Here is a 21402-nt window from a genome sequence, read left to right as displayed (position 1 = left end):
TCTGCCTATCACCATTAAAGTGAAAAGTGTGGCTATGTAAATATTTTCAGTGGTAGTCAGATACAATCAACACGTTGTATTTACTTAAGCGTGAGTGTTTTTATTTTTAAACCCTAGAACTACTAAGCCATATTTTGTAACACGGAATGGGTGGGGGTTGTTGCACCCCCCCCCCCTAATTTTCAATTTTAATCGTCACCAATATATAGCTATAATTGGTCTCCTATATCCAGTGATATCAAAATAAGTACAAACATTCCTCACATAATGTCGCTATGACGTCATATTGGGAGGTCACCCATGTAAATTTGGGAAATTCTGGCTTGATTTTCGGCTCAAAATTCGGCAAAAAATGCTATTATTACCAATTTTTCTCCTAAATATTTAACAAATTGACTATTTCAACCTAACTAACATGTAAAAAGTCAGTAGCTTTTGGAATAATTTTACAACAAGGAAATAAAAATCATTCGTTTTACTGTAGAAATCAATGATAGGCTCATCCCCTGGTCATCTTTGATGGCCGGTCCTACCCCCGTAAGGTGCTGGGGTCAAAATTGTATCACTAAAATAAGCGCCAAGGATGGATCGACGATTATCTTAGGTCGTTTGGGCGTAAATGCGGGCGGTTTTTTATGACGGAAAAAAATTGGGGAGGTTGTTCAAGCTTTATTGCTTTGATATATCGACTGTTCAGTTCCAGAAGTGGGTATGTGCAATAGCTGTCATGTGTAGCTGCCATGTGTAAACAGGGAAGCTTACCCACTTCTGGCACTGAGCACTCAAACTATATTATTTTAAAATTTAACCCGTAACCCAGTTCAGATTTTGATAAAAGATATAATCAGCACATAAAAAAAACACCTGAAAAGGAGTTACTTGCTCACAGTGACAATCACCACAATATTTATTTGAAAGGTAACGTTAAACAGTCAATTGATTATCTGTATTCTGAGTGTTTATCACTGTGCATCATCAACGCATATGGTGTCATTGATATGTATTTGTGACGTGCATGTTAAAAGGAGACACTTTTGGGCAGGTTATCAATTTTGTTATTTTACTACTTCATTTTCAGCCCTTTCCACATAGTCAAATGTGACGTCCCATGTCAAAAGTCAGCCACTTTTGGGCAGGATCGTAAATGGAAAAACAGCCAAAAATCTGCCTGGGTGATTTTTCACAATTTGGGTTTGTTGCGAATTTGTAATGTTATTAATGTTACAAATATTAGACAAGTGGCTGAATTTGACATGGGACATCACATTTGACTCTGTGGAAAGGGCTGAAAATGAAGTAGTTTCGTAAAATACTTCAAAAACGGAGCAGTTAATTGCCAAAATTCAAAAAGTAGGTGATCTAGCTGATACAACCACATCAGTTACTTAGTTATGTTTGGTTTATACGTTAACGTACCCACGTATAAGTAATACACAAACTTTATTGGATTTAGATTGAAGGAAATTCGTAGCGTTCGACCAGTTAAACAAGTTTTCCAGATCTATATGTCCAGGTGTTCCGTCATTTGGAGTTGTTATTTCGATCTTTAAGAAACAAAGTTGCGGAAAAGAGAAAGTCGGCCTACCAAGTTGACCCTCTTGGCAAAAAATTGGTACAAAAAGTGCTTTGACCAAGAGTGTTTCTGTATTTAGCCTGGGTAATTAGATGCTCGTAATCAGAGTTAATAGGTCATTTTAATAATAATAGGTCATAATAACACATTTCTTCCAGGTTTTGTTATTCCTTGCGTCGTCTTCGGAATCCCAGCAATCGATCGGTCGTAAGAGAATTACATGGTACTCCTTTCGCTATCCATTACCAATAGCTATAACACAGGTAGTACAGAAGACAAAATGTGACTGGACGCGGCGAATCAGCCGTAATGTCGGCCCCGGTCAATTTTGTTTTATTTCGTGTTTAGAAAATATATACCATAAGCTTTAAAATGGTATATCATTTGACCTTAAACGATATCCAAAAGTGCGGTTATGATTTGTTGAACTCTGTTCCTTCGACAAAATTGTATTTTTTATCGGTTCTACATGTGTCTCTTTTTCTACATTTCTGGTAATAAATATCCAACAGTCATAATTGGCGGTCATTTCAAATCATCCCCAAGTCAACGAGGTTCAGAAATACCCTCTCATTGTTCATTGTTGATTATACATACCTAGACGAAATACAATGCTTTGTTATCTACCACTTGAACAGGATTTAGTCAAAGCAAACAAAGACAAGAACTATTCTATAGAAATAGGTAGAAGCTTATTATCCTCTTCAGCAGTAGTATTATTGATTGATTTAAACAGCGTTTGATAAGATACTTGTCGCAACGAATTGATACACCTATGAATGCGACCTTCGCATACATTTTACACTTTAACTCAGAATACAATTTGCCGAGTTTACGGCTGATTCGCCGCGTCCACTCACAAATGAGTTATCCCTGCATGTATTTCATAACTCCTTACTTCATGCATCGTAGCAGGTATGTTTTATCTGTCTAGTGTAAACACTTGAAATGCTATTGGGCATTCATAATGATGATGAAGACATAAATAATGACATTTTACATGCAAATGCAGCAAAAACGTTACACATTCTTTGCAATGCATTTGCATTGCAAAGCGAGCATCCGAAAAGGTATTGTAATTTGTTGAGTTATTAAGTTAAACCCCATGCAGAATGTGGGTGTCACCTGCCGCTCTTAACTGCTCGCGCGATGTCTACATTATCTAGTACGGCGTGTTGTCTACACTAATTTCCTTTAAATCTGGCTCGATTTCAAAATTGAAATACCGTAATTAAAGTTTAGTAAGTTGGATAAACATTGGATTTTCATTATCGTCTGCATTGTTTTAATAAGAACAGATACGAGTTACATCAACGCATAAAACTGTCTATAGGCATGCTAGCTATGGGAATCCCATGACGAGGGCACATCATACATTTTTAGTGGGTATGCTCCCATGAACGTTTGATGTGATGGGTCTTTGAGCTAATGGCGTACCGGTAAAAGGGGGTCGTTTGGAGCTGCGAATCTGAAAACCCCCAGAAATGTAAAGAATGAGCAATTGGAGCGTCTTTTAGAGCTGAAAAAAAAATATAAAAATCAAAGGTCTTCGTTTAGGGTCTTTCGGAGCTGCAGCTATCAGAGGGAAATGCCCGTATGTTCATTTGTGTTAAGTGCCGCCCCGGACGGGAACACCTTTGTATGTTGATTTGTGATGACAATTTGTGAGATTTTGACCTGCAATGTACGTACTATGATTCACATTTCAATTTCAAATTTAGATACTGCATCACAACTTTGCTAAGCAAACATCCACCAAATGTATACACGAGGAGATAAAAGATTTATATTTATTAGTTTTGGTACTTTATTACTATATTAAAAAAAAAAAATTTTGGAAGTGGCATATTATGTAAATCATTTAGGTGAGTACTGCTTCCAAGAATTCACGTCGGTAATCAAAGGGAAAAAAATAATAATAACCCGTGAAAAATCAAGAAGCACGACCTTCTTATATCACACCATCTGATGTACAAACATGTCTACTCTAGCTATGTTAAATTACATTGTATTCATATCATCAACACTTCGTATATATAATGTTGTCACCCTCATAACCAAAGTGCCTAAGTCATTACATGTTTCTCATTTCTAATTTTGATTTTCTGAGTAATAAACCACATAATTAAAAAAAAAAAAAAAGCTGCATTCTTCATTAACTTGGAATACATCAAAAGAGATACCAATATGTGACGTAATCAAGCAAAATCAGTCGGAAGTCGGGTATATTAATCTTGAGATATAGCCAAACAAAGGAAATTTTCCTTTTGTTTCCTATTGTTTCGGAAACTCTTTAACTTTTCATATTATTTTGAAGAAGTTGTTCAGTTTCAATGGGATTTGCTGTAAAATGTAGCTTGTTACAATCCAATAAGAAACTGAAAATTGTATATGACCGACTTCAGACTGATTTTGCTTGATCACACAACATTGCATAAATCATGGCTTTTCGTATTGTCGTGGGGGAATTATAAAGATGCTACATATCGTCACCCTCATAACCAAAGTCATTATTACATGTTTCTCATTTCTATTAATCAAATTTCCAGCCGCATTCTTCATTAACTTGTGGAATTCATCTCTTTTGATGTATTCCACAAGTTAATGAAGAATGCAGCTGGAAATTTTTATTAATTACGGGTTTATTACTCAGAAAATCAAAATTGCAAATGAGAAACATGTAATAATGACTTAGGTACTTTGGTTATGCGGGTGACGATATCTGCATTAAGTCGTCACGTTAGGGCGTTGATTATGTCGGTACATATCGTACTAGATCATGATTATAACGTCTGTGTACGATTGATCATTGACACCAGGTAATTGGTTGTACTATACAAGTGAAATGATTTTTCCTTTCTTCATTACATGAATAATTGCAGTACCTTAATTTTAAATGCCTCTGTGACATTAAGGTGGTACTACACCCCCTGATACATTTCGCTAATTTTATTTTTTGTTCTCAAAAATAACCACACACAGGTATCAAAAGGTTATGTATCTCAATTACTTCACTGAAATTTCAGTGAGTCAAGACAAGTGGTTCATTATATAATTATGTTAAGAAATGAGGTACATTTTAGCGGTACCTCTTTTCTTATCATAAATAACGTACCGCTTGTCTTGAGTCACTGAAATTCCAGTGTGGTAACTGCGTTTCTTGCTCCTTTGTTACCAATGTGTTATTATTTGTTGAGAAAAATTGACACATTTTATCACAAATTTATTAAGGGGTGTAATACCACCTTAATATCAGGACTAAAACATAAAACCGTCCAATAATATCTGTAATAATTTTATCACAATGCAGATCATGGGTAAGACTGTGATGAGCCGTTACGTACCAAAGACCGTCCAGTCTCCGCGTACTTATACTCCCAAGTTGCTGTCTGCACTCAATAGTAATAATTTTAAAAGCCTTTTAGGGCTGAATAAAATGCAAATATTGAAAACTTGATTCTGTGTGACATTTTCTATGATGTATAGTTTAATGTCAAAGTTTTGTCTCTTCTCGGTTATTGGACTTTCTATGCTCGTGGTACATTAAGGTGGTACTACACCCCTGGATAAATTTGATTTGGACTATAACACACCAGTAGCGTAGCCAGCGTGGTGGCGGGGGGGGGCAGAGTACCCCACCTGACAAAAAAGAAATGAAAAAAGTGCCCCTCTGCCAAAAAACGAAAGAGAAATTCTGAAGGGCAAAGGAAAAGAAAAGAGGCATGGAGCCCCTTTTCCCACCAAAATTCACCCCGATCATGGGCTAAAATAGTGTAAAATACAAATATTTTCCGCACATCGTCACAATGAACCCTTTAAAGCTCGAAGAGCACAGTCTCTTATTAAAACAAAACCGGTATATGTATTGTATGATGCCACCAAAAATGTATTTGTCCCCTAAGCTGCCTACGCCTATGTAACACACTGGTAACAAAAGTTATTGATATTATAGGGGCAAGGAATCCAGTTACTACTGGAATTTCAGTGACTCAAGACAAGCGGTACGGTATTTATGATAAGAAAAGAGGTACCGCTAGAATATACCTCATTTCTTAACATATATAATGAACCACTTGTCTTGAATCACTGAAATTTCAGTGAAGTAATTGGATTTCTTACCCCTATAGTATAGCCTACATAACTTTTGTTACCAGTGTGTAGGTATTTTTTGAGAAATATGCCAATTTAGTTACATAATTTATCAGGGGGTGTAGTACCACCTTAAAGAGTCATTTTGTTACTTTTAGTGGTGATCTAATTCAAGAAATTACGTGATTGAAATAAAGTGCACATATGAACGTGAAAGCTGTGTGCAGTGTTAAAAAAGTAATCTCAAAATGTAGCATGACTTTCGGAACATCGTGACGGTCTCCCTAATATAGACGAATCCAATTTCACGCATTCCTACACCTCAATGGCAGCCATATTTGGGTCCTCGTCGGCTCCATCTCACCTAAAATTCTATCACCCGTGTTACACGTAGACAAAAGAATGGTGACAGTTTACAACATAAAAGAATCTAACATCGAATTTTAAGCGGCTTTAATCCACCCAATTGGGCAGTCAATACTTGTAATGCCAATACTTGAAAGTTGCACATGCTTAAGAGGGCATTTTGATCACATTACTAAAATATCATTGTAATACAATGGCCGATTAAATCCTGACCATGACTTGGCTCGTTGGATTCGTCTATAAGGTACAGAAAAAACTTACCCAAATGAATATATTATTCTACATTGAGTTTTATATGCGTTATCCCAATTCCTGATTGAAATATTCCTTTACAAGGGCATTCCTTTAGCTACATAATGTTTATGAACAAAAAAGTTCCTGCTGATTTATTCGTTTAGCAAAAATATCTTGAAATTTGAATTACGTTCTGGTACAATAGAAAGAAATTACACTACATTGTCTATGGAGGAGTGTAATACACATATGTGACGTGTCATGTCAAAAGGAGACACTTTTGGGCGGGATCGTAAATGGAGAAATAGCCAAAAGTCTGTCTGTGGGTGATTTTTTCACATTTTGGGTTTGTTGCGAATTTGTGATGTTATTATGTTAAAAATATTGTCTGATAGTTTCAGACCGGAATAAAACTGGCATCTTGTATTTTTTGAGACATTTTTCAAGTTAATTCCTACTCTCAACATTGTCAATAATATTTTTAAAGGCCGATATTTCAATTTCCAATTTTGTAATACCATAACTACCGAACTCAATATCTTCGCTTAGGAATGTCCGATTTCATTGGGGAAAACGGCGTTGTGGAGCAAAATATCTCTATGTTTAAGATATGTAAAATTCTCAAAATTCATAACCTGCCCAAAAGTGTGTCCTTTTGACATGACACGTTACATATAATCATGCATTACCCGCAAAATCGGAATAAACTGAAATTTTGTGAATATCTACAGAAACATGTCATTAAAAGAGGATGCTGGGATCACGAAATACTCCTTTAATTATGCACGAATCTATATTTGGTAAGTATCAGGTTATCACTATAATATGTCACCGTATTTGCAACAAATTCGCGATGCATCGTTATCCATACAAAACATACCACCCGCTTTGTATTTGATATGGTGGTAATGCCAATACTTGAAAGTTGCAAATGCTTAACAGGGCATTCTGATCACATTGCTAAAAATATCATTGTAATACAAACAGTAATCTAGCTTTGACGTACTCTACACTAAAGAAAATTGGTGTTATGGTGCTAAAGCTATAGTTACTATTAAATCTAAATGATCCAAATTACTCAGCGTAAGAGGTTAATAAAACTGCATTGGGTGAACTACTTATTCCGCCTATCACCATTAATGTGGGAAGTATCGGTAGGTAAACATGTTATATGATAGTCAGATACAATCTACACGTTATATTCACTTAAGCATGAACGTTTTTATTCTTAAAGCGAAGTGTCTCTATTGTGTTGCTTATTTTGTTCAATAGCGACGTTGCTTATTTATGTACGTAGTGGCACCCCAATAAAATGTGAAATACTAATAATCAGTCAAGCAGTCAAATTAGCGGCAAGGCATTAGATACCTGTGCAATAATGTGTATGCGAGTTCGAATCTCGGTGCTGTCTCTGTTTGTTCTCGTGGAATAACTAAGAGCTCGGATAGTGACGTTTATCATGATGCAGTCATGTCTACAGTAGAATTCATCTCGACCTTTGCAGGACTTAACCCCATTAAAAGCTATTAAACCAAGATAACACTCATTGAAACAGCTCAACTGATTAAATCGGATCTTCTCTGGTTGTGCACAAGTGACTGTTTTCATGTGCGATATCGCAATAAAGCTGGTATTCATAGCTTCAGTTGGGTAACCGATTATAAAGGAAACGTAAGGAAACAATGTTATGTGTGGCTTTGTTCACGAAATCAGACAATGGCGTGCGTTTTGTAAACCAGCATTCTTGAAAATGAGCAACATAATGATTTTTGACTTAACACGGTTTGGAAATAATTTCTTCATATTTTTGGTGTTATCTGTCGTTTACATGTCCTTCCTAAAACACAAAAGTACGACCCTCTCCAAACACCTAAATTAGCTAAAAATTTAGGACATGTTACAAAACTATATTGTCTAGAATTTTAGAAGAGTACTTTTAATATTGGCCGGTTATTTTTCACACAGCGACGTTAACTAGGCAATGTACTATTACCTATAACATTAACTAAAACACCAAAGTACGAATATTTCCAAACATCTAAATTAGCTAAAATTTAGGACATGTTAAAAAACTATATTTTCTAGAACTTTAGAAGAGTACTTTTAATATTGGCCGGTTATTTTTCACACAGCGACGTTAACTAGTCATATCCCCATACTGTTAACGTAGGGCTATTTGTAAAGGTCACGCGTCAATGGGAAAGAGCACTGTGTATTGCGTATAGGAAAACGGACAGTAACTGCAGTATGTACATTATTTTTGTGGGACCTGAGAGCACATCAGACACACTAAATTGCATTCTGAGTACGATTAATGTCCTTCTGATATCAAATGATTTAGATTTTTTTGAAATTCAATTTATAGACATTTTTAAATGTGTCTTCGAATTAAATTAAAAGTCGATCTAGGATTTTGTTGGTCTGTTTTATGGTAACATACTGCTAAAAACTGTGCAACATGTTGCGATCCAGCTACACCATCCACCCATTTTCCACTGTTTTGTTTGAAACGTCTAAAGAAAAGAGGACGATGACCATCAAACAATTGGATAGCGAAATAGAGTTGAAATCATTCAGGTGCGGATGATTACACGAATTCAGGTCGGTATATTAAAGGACAGTACTTATGTAAAATACCTAAAGTACCAACCTACTGAGAGTCAATCACCTTTAGATAAAGAATAAAACATGATACTAACCCGTGAAAAATCAGGATGTACGACCTTCTTATCGCATCATCTGATGTACAAACATGTCCATGTTACATTGTATTCAGTGTATCAACACTTCGTATAATGTAAAACACTGTGATAAAATCCTACCAATATGCAAAACACGACTTTTACGTTATAGCCGACCATGCTAAAGAAGCTATATGTCGGCCCTGGTATGTCGACATAAGTTTATTAGTCGTCACGTAGGGCATTGATCATGGCGATACATATCGTACTACATTATCACGATAAAAATGCACGAATGATCATTGACATTGATAAGTGGTTTTTGCTATACAGGTAAAAACAACTTTTTTACTTTCGCATAAATTCACTTCGCATCAACGTAATATTATTATCAATTACCAAGGCCTTTGGATCGTTTGCATTAGGGTTCCAACAATAACCCGTCTTATGATTATGTTTTTAATAATTTTATCCCATGCATATCATAGATAAGACTGTAACGAACTGCTACATGCCAAAAACGTACTTACAGTACCACGTTATACAGGGTGTAACAATAAAATTTATACAATTGCATTTTGACTTCTCAGGAAAAAACTAAAAGAGTTATGGCACAATTGTTATATGCAATACAATTAGTAATATCTTGGCTAAAAGAAGACGTTTATTTGGTCTCTTTACTAGCTTGGGTTCAAAAGTTATGTCCGATTAATTAAAACGTCCAGAAAACGTGTTGGGCCACTTTTGTCATGTTTGCACATATCAAGTTTGTACCGCGTAGATATGCTTATCGTGCATTAAACATCAACATGATCAAAGAACTGACACAAAAGAATTATAAGTCGTGTTTCTTCATATAATTAACATGAACTTAATGACAATATGATCTTTCTTTAAAATCTATAAATGAAGTCATGAAATTTCTTTCAAATTATCTTATAAATAAAGTAATTTCTCATATCCCTGAGATATCGTTGGTAAAACTGAGAACAGTTTTTGCATCTATAAGTACAAAACAATAGGATTTTGAAATTAAGTTCAGCTTGGCTTCTAGCTGTTCTGGGGCGACCACTATTGCCATCATTTCTGTTAACAAATTCCACATACTTCTCATAGTTATATGTAACTTAGATCCGCCTCAGATCGCACACGTTTGAATGTGCCGATCATACGCAGTTGGACTTTTAAATCCGCTGCCGACAAGGCATTTACCTACAATGCACCTCTGATCTGGAACAATTTACCGTCATCTGTGCGAAGTGCTCAAACAGTCTCTGCCTTTAAAAAAGGCCTCAAAACCCACCTGTTTCCGCAAACATAATTTTGCTTGCTTCATTTTTCTTTTGTTTTTCAATTGTTTCTTGTATATATTTTGCATATGTTTTGGTTTTTCACGCTGTGATCTTTTGAAATGGCGTGTAACAAAAGCTCTCATGTTTCCGAAGTGGGTTGAAGAAACTTGGCTTCCCTAAACGTGTTTCCAAGGCTGTTGCCAAGTATGCTTCTGTCAGTTCCATGATTGGAACCAACATCATTTGGAGACTGCGAAATAGGCTCACCAAAATCAAGTAATTCTTCTTGTTCATTTTCATGTTGTTTGTAATTTATTCATGTAATGATTTATAATGCCGCTTTGGTGGCCCAAATGTATTTGTTCATTATTGAATAAAAAATTCGTATATGTATGTATGTAATTGTATGCTTTGATGGAAGACATGAGTTTGGAAAATGAGCTATAAACAATCTTATGGTTTCTGCTTGACTCCATGTGCTACCGAATGCCACAACCATAAAAATACGCTCTTCCAACGTGAATTGGGGTTGAAGTTGTTGAGCTGCAGCCACGATTTCTAGTAAATGAGGTTGTTATGTCAGTGATTAGTTGTGACTTTCCAAAATTCAAGGAGATATTCTATTATGTAATCATTTCTATCACTTCGAATACCCCATTGTTTAAAACTACCTATCATAAGAGCATCGTTCATGGTTCCAACTCTATTCAGTCACTTTTGTAACAGTTTAGACAAAAGTGGCCCAAGCAATTTTAAGACTAGGTTACATAATTAGCCATATCTTCACTTTTATACCGTCGATTTTATTGAAACAAAGCTTAGCTGATGGCTAAAGAAATTATCTTGATAGACATATAAATATCAAACCACAACATAAGCGGCACACTTGTGTCATTCTATTTTCAAAATTGTACAAATTTTATTGTTACACCCTGTACTCTCGGTATACAATGGTCTGTGTATATGACCGGCCGATCATTTTCGTTTTCACCCAAGAAAAAACTAAGGCCCACTATTATAATCGTTTATCATTTTATTTCTACCAAGAAAAAAGAAAAAAAAGCCACTATGGTTGTTTTCCTTTCTAGGTAACACAAGTAAGGGAAATTCGTATTTTCTCTTTGTTCTTAAATTCTTTTGTTTTCACTTATACTTACAACTTTCACTTTTCACTTATAAATATAATATTGGTTCAGCTTTGCTTTTGATGCTACTTAAGACAGTATAAATTTATGTTTCTCTTTTGCTTTTCGTATATAATACTTAAAACAGTAACAAACTACAAAAGTACAAAATCTGTAGTGTGACGTTTTGGATTCCTTACACCTATACATAGTACGGTCACCCGTAAAAGATACAGAAATACCCAACTGATACAAGCATACATATCTATATCTATAACTCTATCAATGCGGGTGTGGACTGCAGAACATAAGTTTAAATTCAAAAACTTTAGAATTGTACATTCACATGACCATATTTGGAATCAGCATTAAAAATGCATTAAAATGAGTACAAACAAGCCTAGTTTTGCTTCAGTAGTTCTTAAGATAATTCTTGATATTTTGAGAAATTCTCAAAACTTCGATTTTTGTTGGTTGGCGCCTGTGGCTAGCACGCAAAACATTAAATGATGCATGAATCTATATTTGGTCAGTATCAGGTTAACATTCTATTCACCGTTATCCTCATGAATGAAACAAACTCCTCTACACCATTGAAACTAATGCCATCTTTATCTGCACAGCCTATCAGTATCTTTTAATAACACATCAAAATAAAAAGACCCCACTACTTAGTTGAAGTTCAAGGCGGTTTCTTATCTGTTGATAACACACGCTGACCGCAGCTTACTACAGGTGAGCGGAGCATGTTTAGCTGTGCAATATTTCATAATGTGTAATCTAGTATCATCCGTTCATCGTACTGCTTTTAATCATATGTGACCATCCATCTCAAACCGCACATAAAGTCGGCATATTGTATTTCGAGTTACAGTGCAAAATGTGCATAAAGGTTGTATTCATATTTACCTAATGTTTGTCCTACATGTTTCTCATTTTAGTGTCAGTCAAACGCCAATCTTTAATCCTATTGTTGGAGAGGATAATAAGCTTTATGTATAGAGTTAGTAAATAGCTTTAGTCTTTGTTTGCTTTTGCCAAATCCTGTTCAAGTGGTGGGTTAATTAACAATCAACAATGAGAGGACATTCCTGAACCTTGTTGACTTGAGGATGACTTGAAGTGACCGCCAATTATGACAATTTGATATGTAATATAACTCCGCTTCTGGATATTGTTTGAAGTCAAATTATATATCATTGTAAAGCTTATGATATATATTTTCTAAACACGAAAAGAAAACTTTACGAGTGTTTCGACGTGGACGGTCACATATGTACCCAACTTTCTTTCTTATGTTTGTGTTAATTCTATGTATCCAGCGGTATAAACACTCACTCAAAGTAGTGACGACTTTCTTTTCTCGATGTGTAAAATATGGAGGTACCAATACTTAATAGCTGCAAATGCAAAACGGGGCAAAATGATCGTATTACTATTAAACTCGTCATTTCATTGAAGAAGTCCAGCGGTACTCTATTACTGAAATGCTCTACATTTAGATTGTTGTTATAGTGCTAAACTAAGCTTTTTATTTTATAGGTAACGTATCTAAATCTTAAGGGATCTGGAATGAGCGTTTTGAGCGTTTCGACAGTATTTTTTTGTGGGACATGAGAGCACATCAGACATATCGAATTGCATTCTGAATACAAAGAATGTCTTTCTGATATCAAATAATTTTCATTTTTTGAAATTCACGATATAATACAAATTTTATGACAAATTATAAAATAAAAATTTGATATTTTTCACATTTTTGATATATAACAGTCCTTGAAGTAAATTTTATAAATCTAGTGACATATTATTAAAGTGTATGTAGCTGCGAGGAAAAGCCGACAATCAATTGAAAATTTTGACTTTTCATAATTTTGTTTGGTGTTTTAAGAATAAAATCCATATTTTCAATACGAAAGGTCAAAATTTTCAATTGATCGTCGGCTTTTTATCCAACCTACATACACTTTAAGTATAAATCATCAGATTTATAAAGTTTACTTCGAGTACTGTTAAATATTAAAAATATCAATTTGTAATCATTTGCCATAAAATGTGTATTACATTGCGAATTTCAAAAAATCAAAATTAATTGATATTAGAAGGACATTCTTCGTATTCAGAATGCAATTCGACATGTCTACTGTGCTCTGATGTCCCACAATAAATACTGTCCAAACGTTCATACTCCACCCCTTAATGGTCGAAATTACTTACCGTAAAAGGTTAATACAAACGGTTTGAGTGAACTACTTCTTCTGCCTATCACCATTAATGTGTGAAGTATCGGTAGGTAAACATGTTATATGATAGTCAGATACAATCTACACGTTGTATTCATTTAAGCATGAGCGTTATTATTCTTGAAGCGAGGTGTCTCTATTGTGTTGCTTATTTTGTTAAACAGTTATTTATGAATTATTTATGAGAAATACCGACCCGTTTTTTAAAGTTAAACTTCATACTACAAATACACCACCAACTCGTTATAAACTAGGGTAAAAATCAACGGTATTGCGTTGGAAATGTTTACTTCTAAGCCAAAACGATATGGTTTCCTTTTAAACACATGTGGAAAAACAATTGCTACAATAATTGTCATAATTGACCGTTGATAATTTTGTTAGCACAAAACAAGCAAACAGCTATTGCAATCCAGTATCACCGTAACAAGAAAAAAAATGCATTCGCGAGAGCAGACACAATAACTTATTTCAAAAATAAAATTTTGATTTTGGTTTAGGGTATTATCATTATTCAACAAAATTTTCAACTTTCTACTTTTTCAAGGACAGCTTTGTCTTAAATATTGCCCGAAATATAACACACGAAGAACTGTATTACACCATTTCCTTGAAGTAGTATTTAGGAGTTATTGTTAATTATTGTATTGCCCTTTTGTTTCTAGTTGAATTACCAATTATAGTATTATAGTATTGTCCCTCTATCAGTCATTTCGCTTGTTACATATCCATTGCGTAAGAAGTTGTGTTGTCATTGTACACATAAAAAAAAAACCTATTAAATAACGTAGTAATCATCTTAGAATTTGATTTTTTGGGGGTATGAGTTTGATAATTAAAGCTATAGATGTATTTTCGTTAATATATGATTCAGCGAAGCTTTAAATGAAAATTGTCAGTGTACACAAAAAACTATTTAATAAAAATACTGTTTCCGTACAGTAGTAATCCTCTTATTATTTAATATTTTGGGGTGTGATTTTGATAATTAAAGCTATATATGTATTTTCGTTAATATATGATTTAGAGATGTATAAAATGATATTAAAAATGAAGCAAATGATCAAAGGATCGCAGAATATAACAAACATCACGCAAAGAGAAAAAATAATGCCCATGATTACACTAAGTCACTGAGACACAAGAAGAGTTAGTTTCATTTCTCTTACCGTTATCCAAATGTCTGTTTTCTGCTATGGCTAATATTGGTAAAGCGAAGATGAAAGCCACTGGCAATATCCGCCGCAACATAGAACAACTCCTCATTTTCCCGTCTTTCTTAGAATTAATTAGCAGTGACTCTGCTTTACAAACCAACTGATGTGTTGTATTATGACAATGTGCATAGGTAGAACACAATGTTTAAATAGATTCCAAATGGAAGTTGTATAGATTTGACGTCTAGTGATCGCTGAGACCGCCTACGCCAACAGCGAACCAAAGTTTAGTGCTGAAACTATTCGTCCGTTGCCCGTTACGTTTGTAATAACACCCTTGCGTTCAAGATGAAGTGTTAAATTAAGTAAACGATACAGAAAAGTATTTTACAATAAAAATGTAGCGTTATTCCTTTGTTCCTTGTTACTGTTCCGTATTCTTCCATTCAAACCATTTCGTCATATTCCGGTCTTTACCTTTGTGCACAATAACAAAAAAGTATCTCGTATATACATTGGTAAGGATAGTTAATTAACAACACTGCATTTTCTGGACTGGTATACGTGGTTTGACATAGATGAGGTGTGTGCAATAGATTGGTAAACCTGACTAGTGAAACTCCTCGAGGTTCAACCATTATTGCAGTAGGTAGTAAGCGCAACGTTCCATTTCTGTATGCGTGGTGCATATTTCAAGATGAATGGAAGTCCAGTTTAGCTGCTTATGTTTCCCGTAGTCATGAATACATCTCGTTTCCAAACGATTTCCATGTTAGTCTATGACATTTTCATCTTTTTATTTTTCATTTTTTATGGAAGCCGATGCCGATTGAGCTAAAACTATATGCAAAGCTGTAATAGCTAAACATGTGTCACGCGAGATAATGCACATATCATTGAAAATATTTTACAAATACTTGCTTTCGTTATCTAATTCAACTACACACACTCCACAAAATAATAAACACCCCACACTTGTATTTGCACACGAACACATCCCATACACACGGAGACAGAGGCAGACACACATACTACCCCCTTTATACTGGTATATTTATTTTATTACTGATACTTGTAAAACTATCAACGACATCGTATAAAAACAGTATATGCAACCCAAAGTGTACATACCTACCTACACATCCATAACAATTATCTTACCATCAACACAACCCCACACACCCACCCACCATAAACTCACCCCTTTGATAACAAACGTTTAGCTTTTGAATTTGTACTTTAGATTATTTATTGTGAAACAATCAAGTATCATTCGAAACGATTTCTACATGTATTGATTTGTGGGGAAAGTGATCACATTTGCCACACAGCGTGATTTTTTTTTCTGTTTTTACATTTATCTCACCTGCAATTTTGTAAATTGATTAATCTCTCCGATTGATGATACAGGATATCCCTGAAAGAACTGTATCGTCGGGAACTGAATTATTTGGGTATTTTAAAGCATAAATGGGGCACAACTAAATAACCGATGTGGTTGAGGAATACGGTATATCAGCTACTTAGTATTACATGCTTTTTGAATTTTGACAATTGACCGCTCCGTTTTACAAATAATAGAATGTTACGAAACTACCTCATTTTCAACCGTTCCACGGAGTCAAATATCTATCAATGACAATAGACGCCTCATGCGCTGATTATGCGCAGTGATTAGCACAGATCATCGATTTCCGCGGAAAGTTCTGAAAATTAGGGAGTTTCGCAAAATTCTTATATTTCAAGAACGGTGTGGTCAATTGTCAAAATTCAAAAAGTACGCGACAGCCGATTTATTCCTTAACCACACCAGTTATTTAACTATGTTTAATTGTGGCGTTAAAATACCCAAACAACGAAGTTTCTGACGATACATTTCTTTTAGGGACACTCTGTATTAGGATTACGTAGGTATTTGTAGTTGTTTTTCCGACCAAAGATAATTAAATGGGTGTAGTGTAACCAAAATGACCTTGCTAATAATAATAGGTTATTAACCCGTCAAAACTATGTATCTCTGAAATTAATAAAAGATGAACAACATTTTTATTTTGCAACCATTTCGGAAACAGCATACAGGAAAGGGAAAGCTGGCCAGATTTATCATGAAAATTATTTGTTTAAGGCAATGGCGATTTCAAGTTTAGCCTGATGTAGAAGATTAGTTTTGCTATTAATTCAGTCCTGATTATCATTAGTATTTTTTGTTTATATGTTTATATAAGATATATAAGATATATTTCCAATAACAATAACAATAACAAAAATTGTACAATACCATATTAGGGTTAAGGGCCCATTAAGGTTATTAATTATTTTAAACTGTTGTGATTTGGTAGTTCGCAGCATCTTACGAATGGTAGTGAGCTTTGGCAATTGCATTGCTCAATTCATAGCGAGCATGTAGAAGAATTAAAATATCACAGATATACTTTTATAGGTGCTGCGGTTCTTGAGTTATATACAAACAATTTAGTTTTTGGGATTGGGATCACTGAATGGGTCTTTAAAATGAGAGCTTATTATGAAATCTGCATAATACAGATTGTACTCTCTTAAATGGAAAGATTGGGGTGAAGGAAAAGTCCAAATTAAGATTGAGAAATCGGTCTTAAAAATTGAAAAATCAAACTAAATTTCATTGCATTTTCAATCTAATTTTAGACTTTTCCCTCAACACAATCTTTAAGATTGATTTTTCAATCTTTCGTTTTAAAAGAGTAACAAAGAAAAACTAGAAAACAGTACTAGGCAAATATGTCAATATTGATTGTATTGAAATTTACTTGGTCGTCAAGGTGATTTCTTAAGCTAATACAATAGCTTCGTTTCAGAAAAATCAAGCGAAAATATGGCTAATTGTGTAAAGCAGTCCTAAAACAGTTTGTGTAACTTTCGTGTATTTGTGTAGCAAAAGTGACTGAATTGAGTTGAATCATGAACATCTGGTTGATTCTCTTAAGATGGATAATTTTAAACATTGGGGTATTTTAAGTGGTATTTTGATTGAAGATCGTGAAATAAATATCATATTATTTATTTACTAATGTAAATCAAGTGAGCGAAAAACATGAAAAACCTTGGAGATCTTTAACGATGAACATGAGGGTTCATTTTACGCGGTACAAACTTGATGTGCGAAATTGGCAAAAAGTGGCCCAACTCGGGCGATTAAATCAAATCGGGCATATCGTTTGAACCTGAACTAGTAAAGACACCAATTAAAGTTTTTCTGTTAGGCAAGATATTGCTGATATCTCACATTTACGCAATGACCTCTTTTATATGTTTCTGAAAAGACAAAATGCAATTGCTGACCATGAAAGTCGATTTTACGCAATGCAAGCATGATATGCGCAAAAAAAAAAAAAAAAGTGGCCAAACTCGTTTTCTGGACGATTTAGTTAATTGAGCATAGCTTTTTAGCCCTAACTAGTAAAGAAATAAGGTAACGTTAGCCAAAAACTGATTCCACTGCATATAATATTGTTACCATGATCTCCTTTATTTTCTTCAGAGAAACGAAATTACAACTGTACCACTTTAATTGTTTAACAATCTATAAGTTTGGGAAATGAAATGAACGAAGTTACCTAGGCCAGACAAAATGCTAATATATAGTTGACACAAAAACATGATAGCAATTGACTGCTTACTTGACGACATTCAAATTTAATGTTATTAAAATGATTTTACCAAAACCAAAAATCCAAACTATACATAACCTGTTGAAAACGTTTTAAAAACGTTTTGTGTTTCCTGGCGTGTGTGGTGTAGCTTTGCTTCGTCCGTGGTACCAACTAGTACACCAACTAGTACACACACACACCACACCCACCACACCCCACACTCCCCACACCCCTCCACACAAAGAAAGCTTCTTGCTATCGACATTGATCTGGTATATATTAGTCATAACATTTTATCGACTTTACTTATCACTTATTTGACAACAATTACCTCTATGCCCTTTTACTGCCGCCTGTTGCATTCATTTTCGAGTATCTTTACGTTGAATAATATTAACAACTATTCCGAAGCAGTAGTGTTCAATAAGTTACCTTATAAACATCTCAAAAAAAGTAACTGACCCCCCTTAAATAATGACAAGTATTCAAAAACGGGTGATTGTATTACAACTCTGTAAAATACGTTGGAAGCAGAATTTATATCTGCACATTTTGACACCTCATTTGTAGCAATTGACTAAATATTGACATCACAGCGTACATTTAAATCAATGTAGCCCAAGATTTGAAAGTTGCAGTAAATTCTATTGATTTTGCATTCAGTGTAATGGAAGGAAATCTGTGTACTGATATTTGAGTGTTTTTGTATTGTAAAAAATTGTATGTAAGTGCAACTTTCAAATCTGGACCTCACTACATTAAATTGACCGGTGTTTTATTGTTTTCTGGGCTATCGTATCAAATGAGGTGTCAAAATACGCAGAAATAAATTCTGCTTGCAATGCATTTTACAGATTTTCTATACAGTAGCCCCCTTTTGAATAATGGCCCTTATTTAAGGGGGTTAGTTACTTTTTTTGAGATGTTTACTATGTGAATTCCAGACGAACACTGTCGCCTTCGGGTACGGTAGTTCTTCAATTGTCATCAGTAATCAGTAACTAATTATTATAAGTTAACAATGGCATGAAACCTAGACACGGATTTGTAACTGTCTCTATTGCCTGAGTCAACAAGATCAAAAGGGAAATGTAGGAGGTACAAACAAATCAAACATCAAACACGCGGAATCCATTCATGTATATTGTGTGGAGAGTAAAATAATACAAAAACTACTATATTTTACTACTACAGGTTGTAACAAAAAAAAAAATAATACAATTTCGAAAATAGTATTATGCAACCATTTATTGATTGTATTGACGTATACTTGGTCGTCAATGTAATTTCTTGAGCAACTACGTAAGCTTTGTTTCAAGAAGATATAGCCAATTGTGTAAAGTAGTCCCTAAAACTGACAGCTTAGACCACTTTCGTGTCTTTTTGTAGCAAACGTGAATGAATTGAGTTGAATCATGGACCATCTGGTCGGTGCTCTTAAGATGGGTAATTTTAAACAATGGGGGCAAAGTGGTATTTAAATTTATTATTTTCAAATAAATATCATATTAATTATTTACTAATGTCAAGTAAGTATATGAAAACTTTTGTTTTTTGACTAGGTATTTTCTGTTGTTCTGAGATCTTTGACAATAAGCATGAGAGTTCATTGTACGCAGTACAAATTTGATGTGCCAAATTGGCAAAAAGTGGCCAAACTCGGGCGATCGGGCAAAGCGTTTGAACCTGAACTAGGAAAGACACGAAGTAAAAGCTAAGATATTAGAGAGATTGCGATTTCCAAACGTAGGTATCTATTCAAAACGACTCTCCTGTACCGAAGCGAAGTCACGTATTTAGCCAGTTTTTTAAGATTTTCCACGTGCGAGATCAACGTAGATACATCGTTAAAAATGCACAAAATGTGTCCATTTCACAATATGTTAAAGACACTCAAGGATAATGAACATACGAAGGAAAATCTAATTTTTTATTATGATCCTTTTTGTTTGTAACAAACCATTATAATAAAGGTACAGCGTAGTGTTAAAAATTGACTAAATTTACACGCTATGTCCATACGCAGAGATTGCCCATTGAAATGTGTGTGATACTTTGCGTATAAAAATGATATTGCGATTTCACATTTTGGACACCAACGTCGTATATAAAACGCTGGTGTTGCGTAGAAATAAGCTGATTTTACGACATGTCGAAGTTCATGCAATGCGCCTAATTTTCAGGATGAAAAGGTCTCATTTTGAACTGCTCCATTCACAACTCTATTGTCATCTCGTTCTGATATACCATAAAGTATTAATTCAAATTTGAAGATATTTTTCTAAACGATTTAATCGGCAAGGAAGTTTTTGTACATAAACATTATGTAGCCAGTGGTTTCCAGTACCAAGATCTCAAATTTTTTAAACGTCATCCAATCAACAAAAAAAAAAAAGGAAACGTACATACGATTTATCTTCGGAAAAGCTACTCAGAAGTCATCCTGATACTTTTTTTTTCAAACAGAGCAAAAATAACTTGAAGGGAAACAGTTCCATAGATCTTTGTTTTGACATCTATCAGTGTTTTATGATTGTTCTTGGATGTTTTCATTCTTTTTCAAACCGTTAATTCGTGAATGTACTTATCATTCAAAAGTTTCCACCTCCTGGGCAAGAAACGACTAAGTGTATGTTCCTGTCTGAAACAAAATAACAATCAATACTTTGAACACGTTTCCATGACTACTCACATTAAGGGGATTGCCTGTGGCCAATGAATCCATTTTGTTTCTACTACTTCAGGAGTAAAAGTAATAGTTATCATAGGACGCGTGGATGTTGAGAGATAGGAAAAACACCTTCTTATTATAAGTATCTTAAATACTTTATTTTGCCAAGAGGCACCTTTATGATCATTAAAGGTTAGTCAGACCACTAGTACATTAACTACGCCAACTACTCTAGTCTTTTTCTATGTATAAGCGAATATGACGCATTTATTTATAACAAAGCGGGTAACACATTTCGATCATCAAAGTTCACATCTTTAACCCTAGAACTACGAACCCCCCC

At 34.5% G+C, this 21402-nt stretch overlaps 1 protein-coding gene across 1 annotated transcript in view; it reads right to left on the bottom strand.

Annotated features, from left to right (window-relative positions):
- The window catches only part of LOC140155528 (uncharacterized), an 87304-nt gene extending 71938 nt beyond the window's left edge, over window positions 1–15366 (bottom strand). The window contains exon 1 of the mRNA XM_072178407.1: window positions 14772–15366. Coding sequence (XP_072034508.1) covers window positions 14772–14868 — 97 coding nt within the window. The 5' untranslated portion in view covers window positions 14869–15366. The remainder of the gene's footprint in view (window positions 1–14771) is intronic.
- Between the last annotated feature and the right edge of the window lie 6036 nt (window positions 15367–21402).

The sequence above is a fragment of the Amphiura filiformis genome, chromosome 6 (assembly GCF_039555335.1).
Source record: "Amphiura filiformis chromosome 6, Afil_fr2py, whole genome shotgun sequence".
NCBI lineage: Eukaryota > Metazoa > Echinodermata > Ophiuroidea > Amphilepidida > Amphiuridae > Amphiura > Amphiura filiformis.
This window is presented reverse-complemented; position numbering and strand designations above follow the sequence as displayed.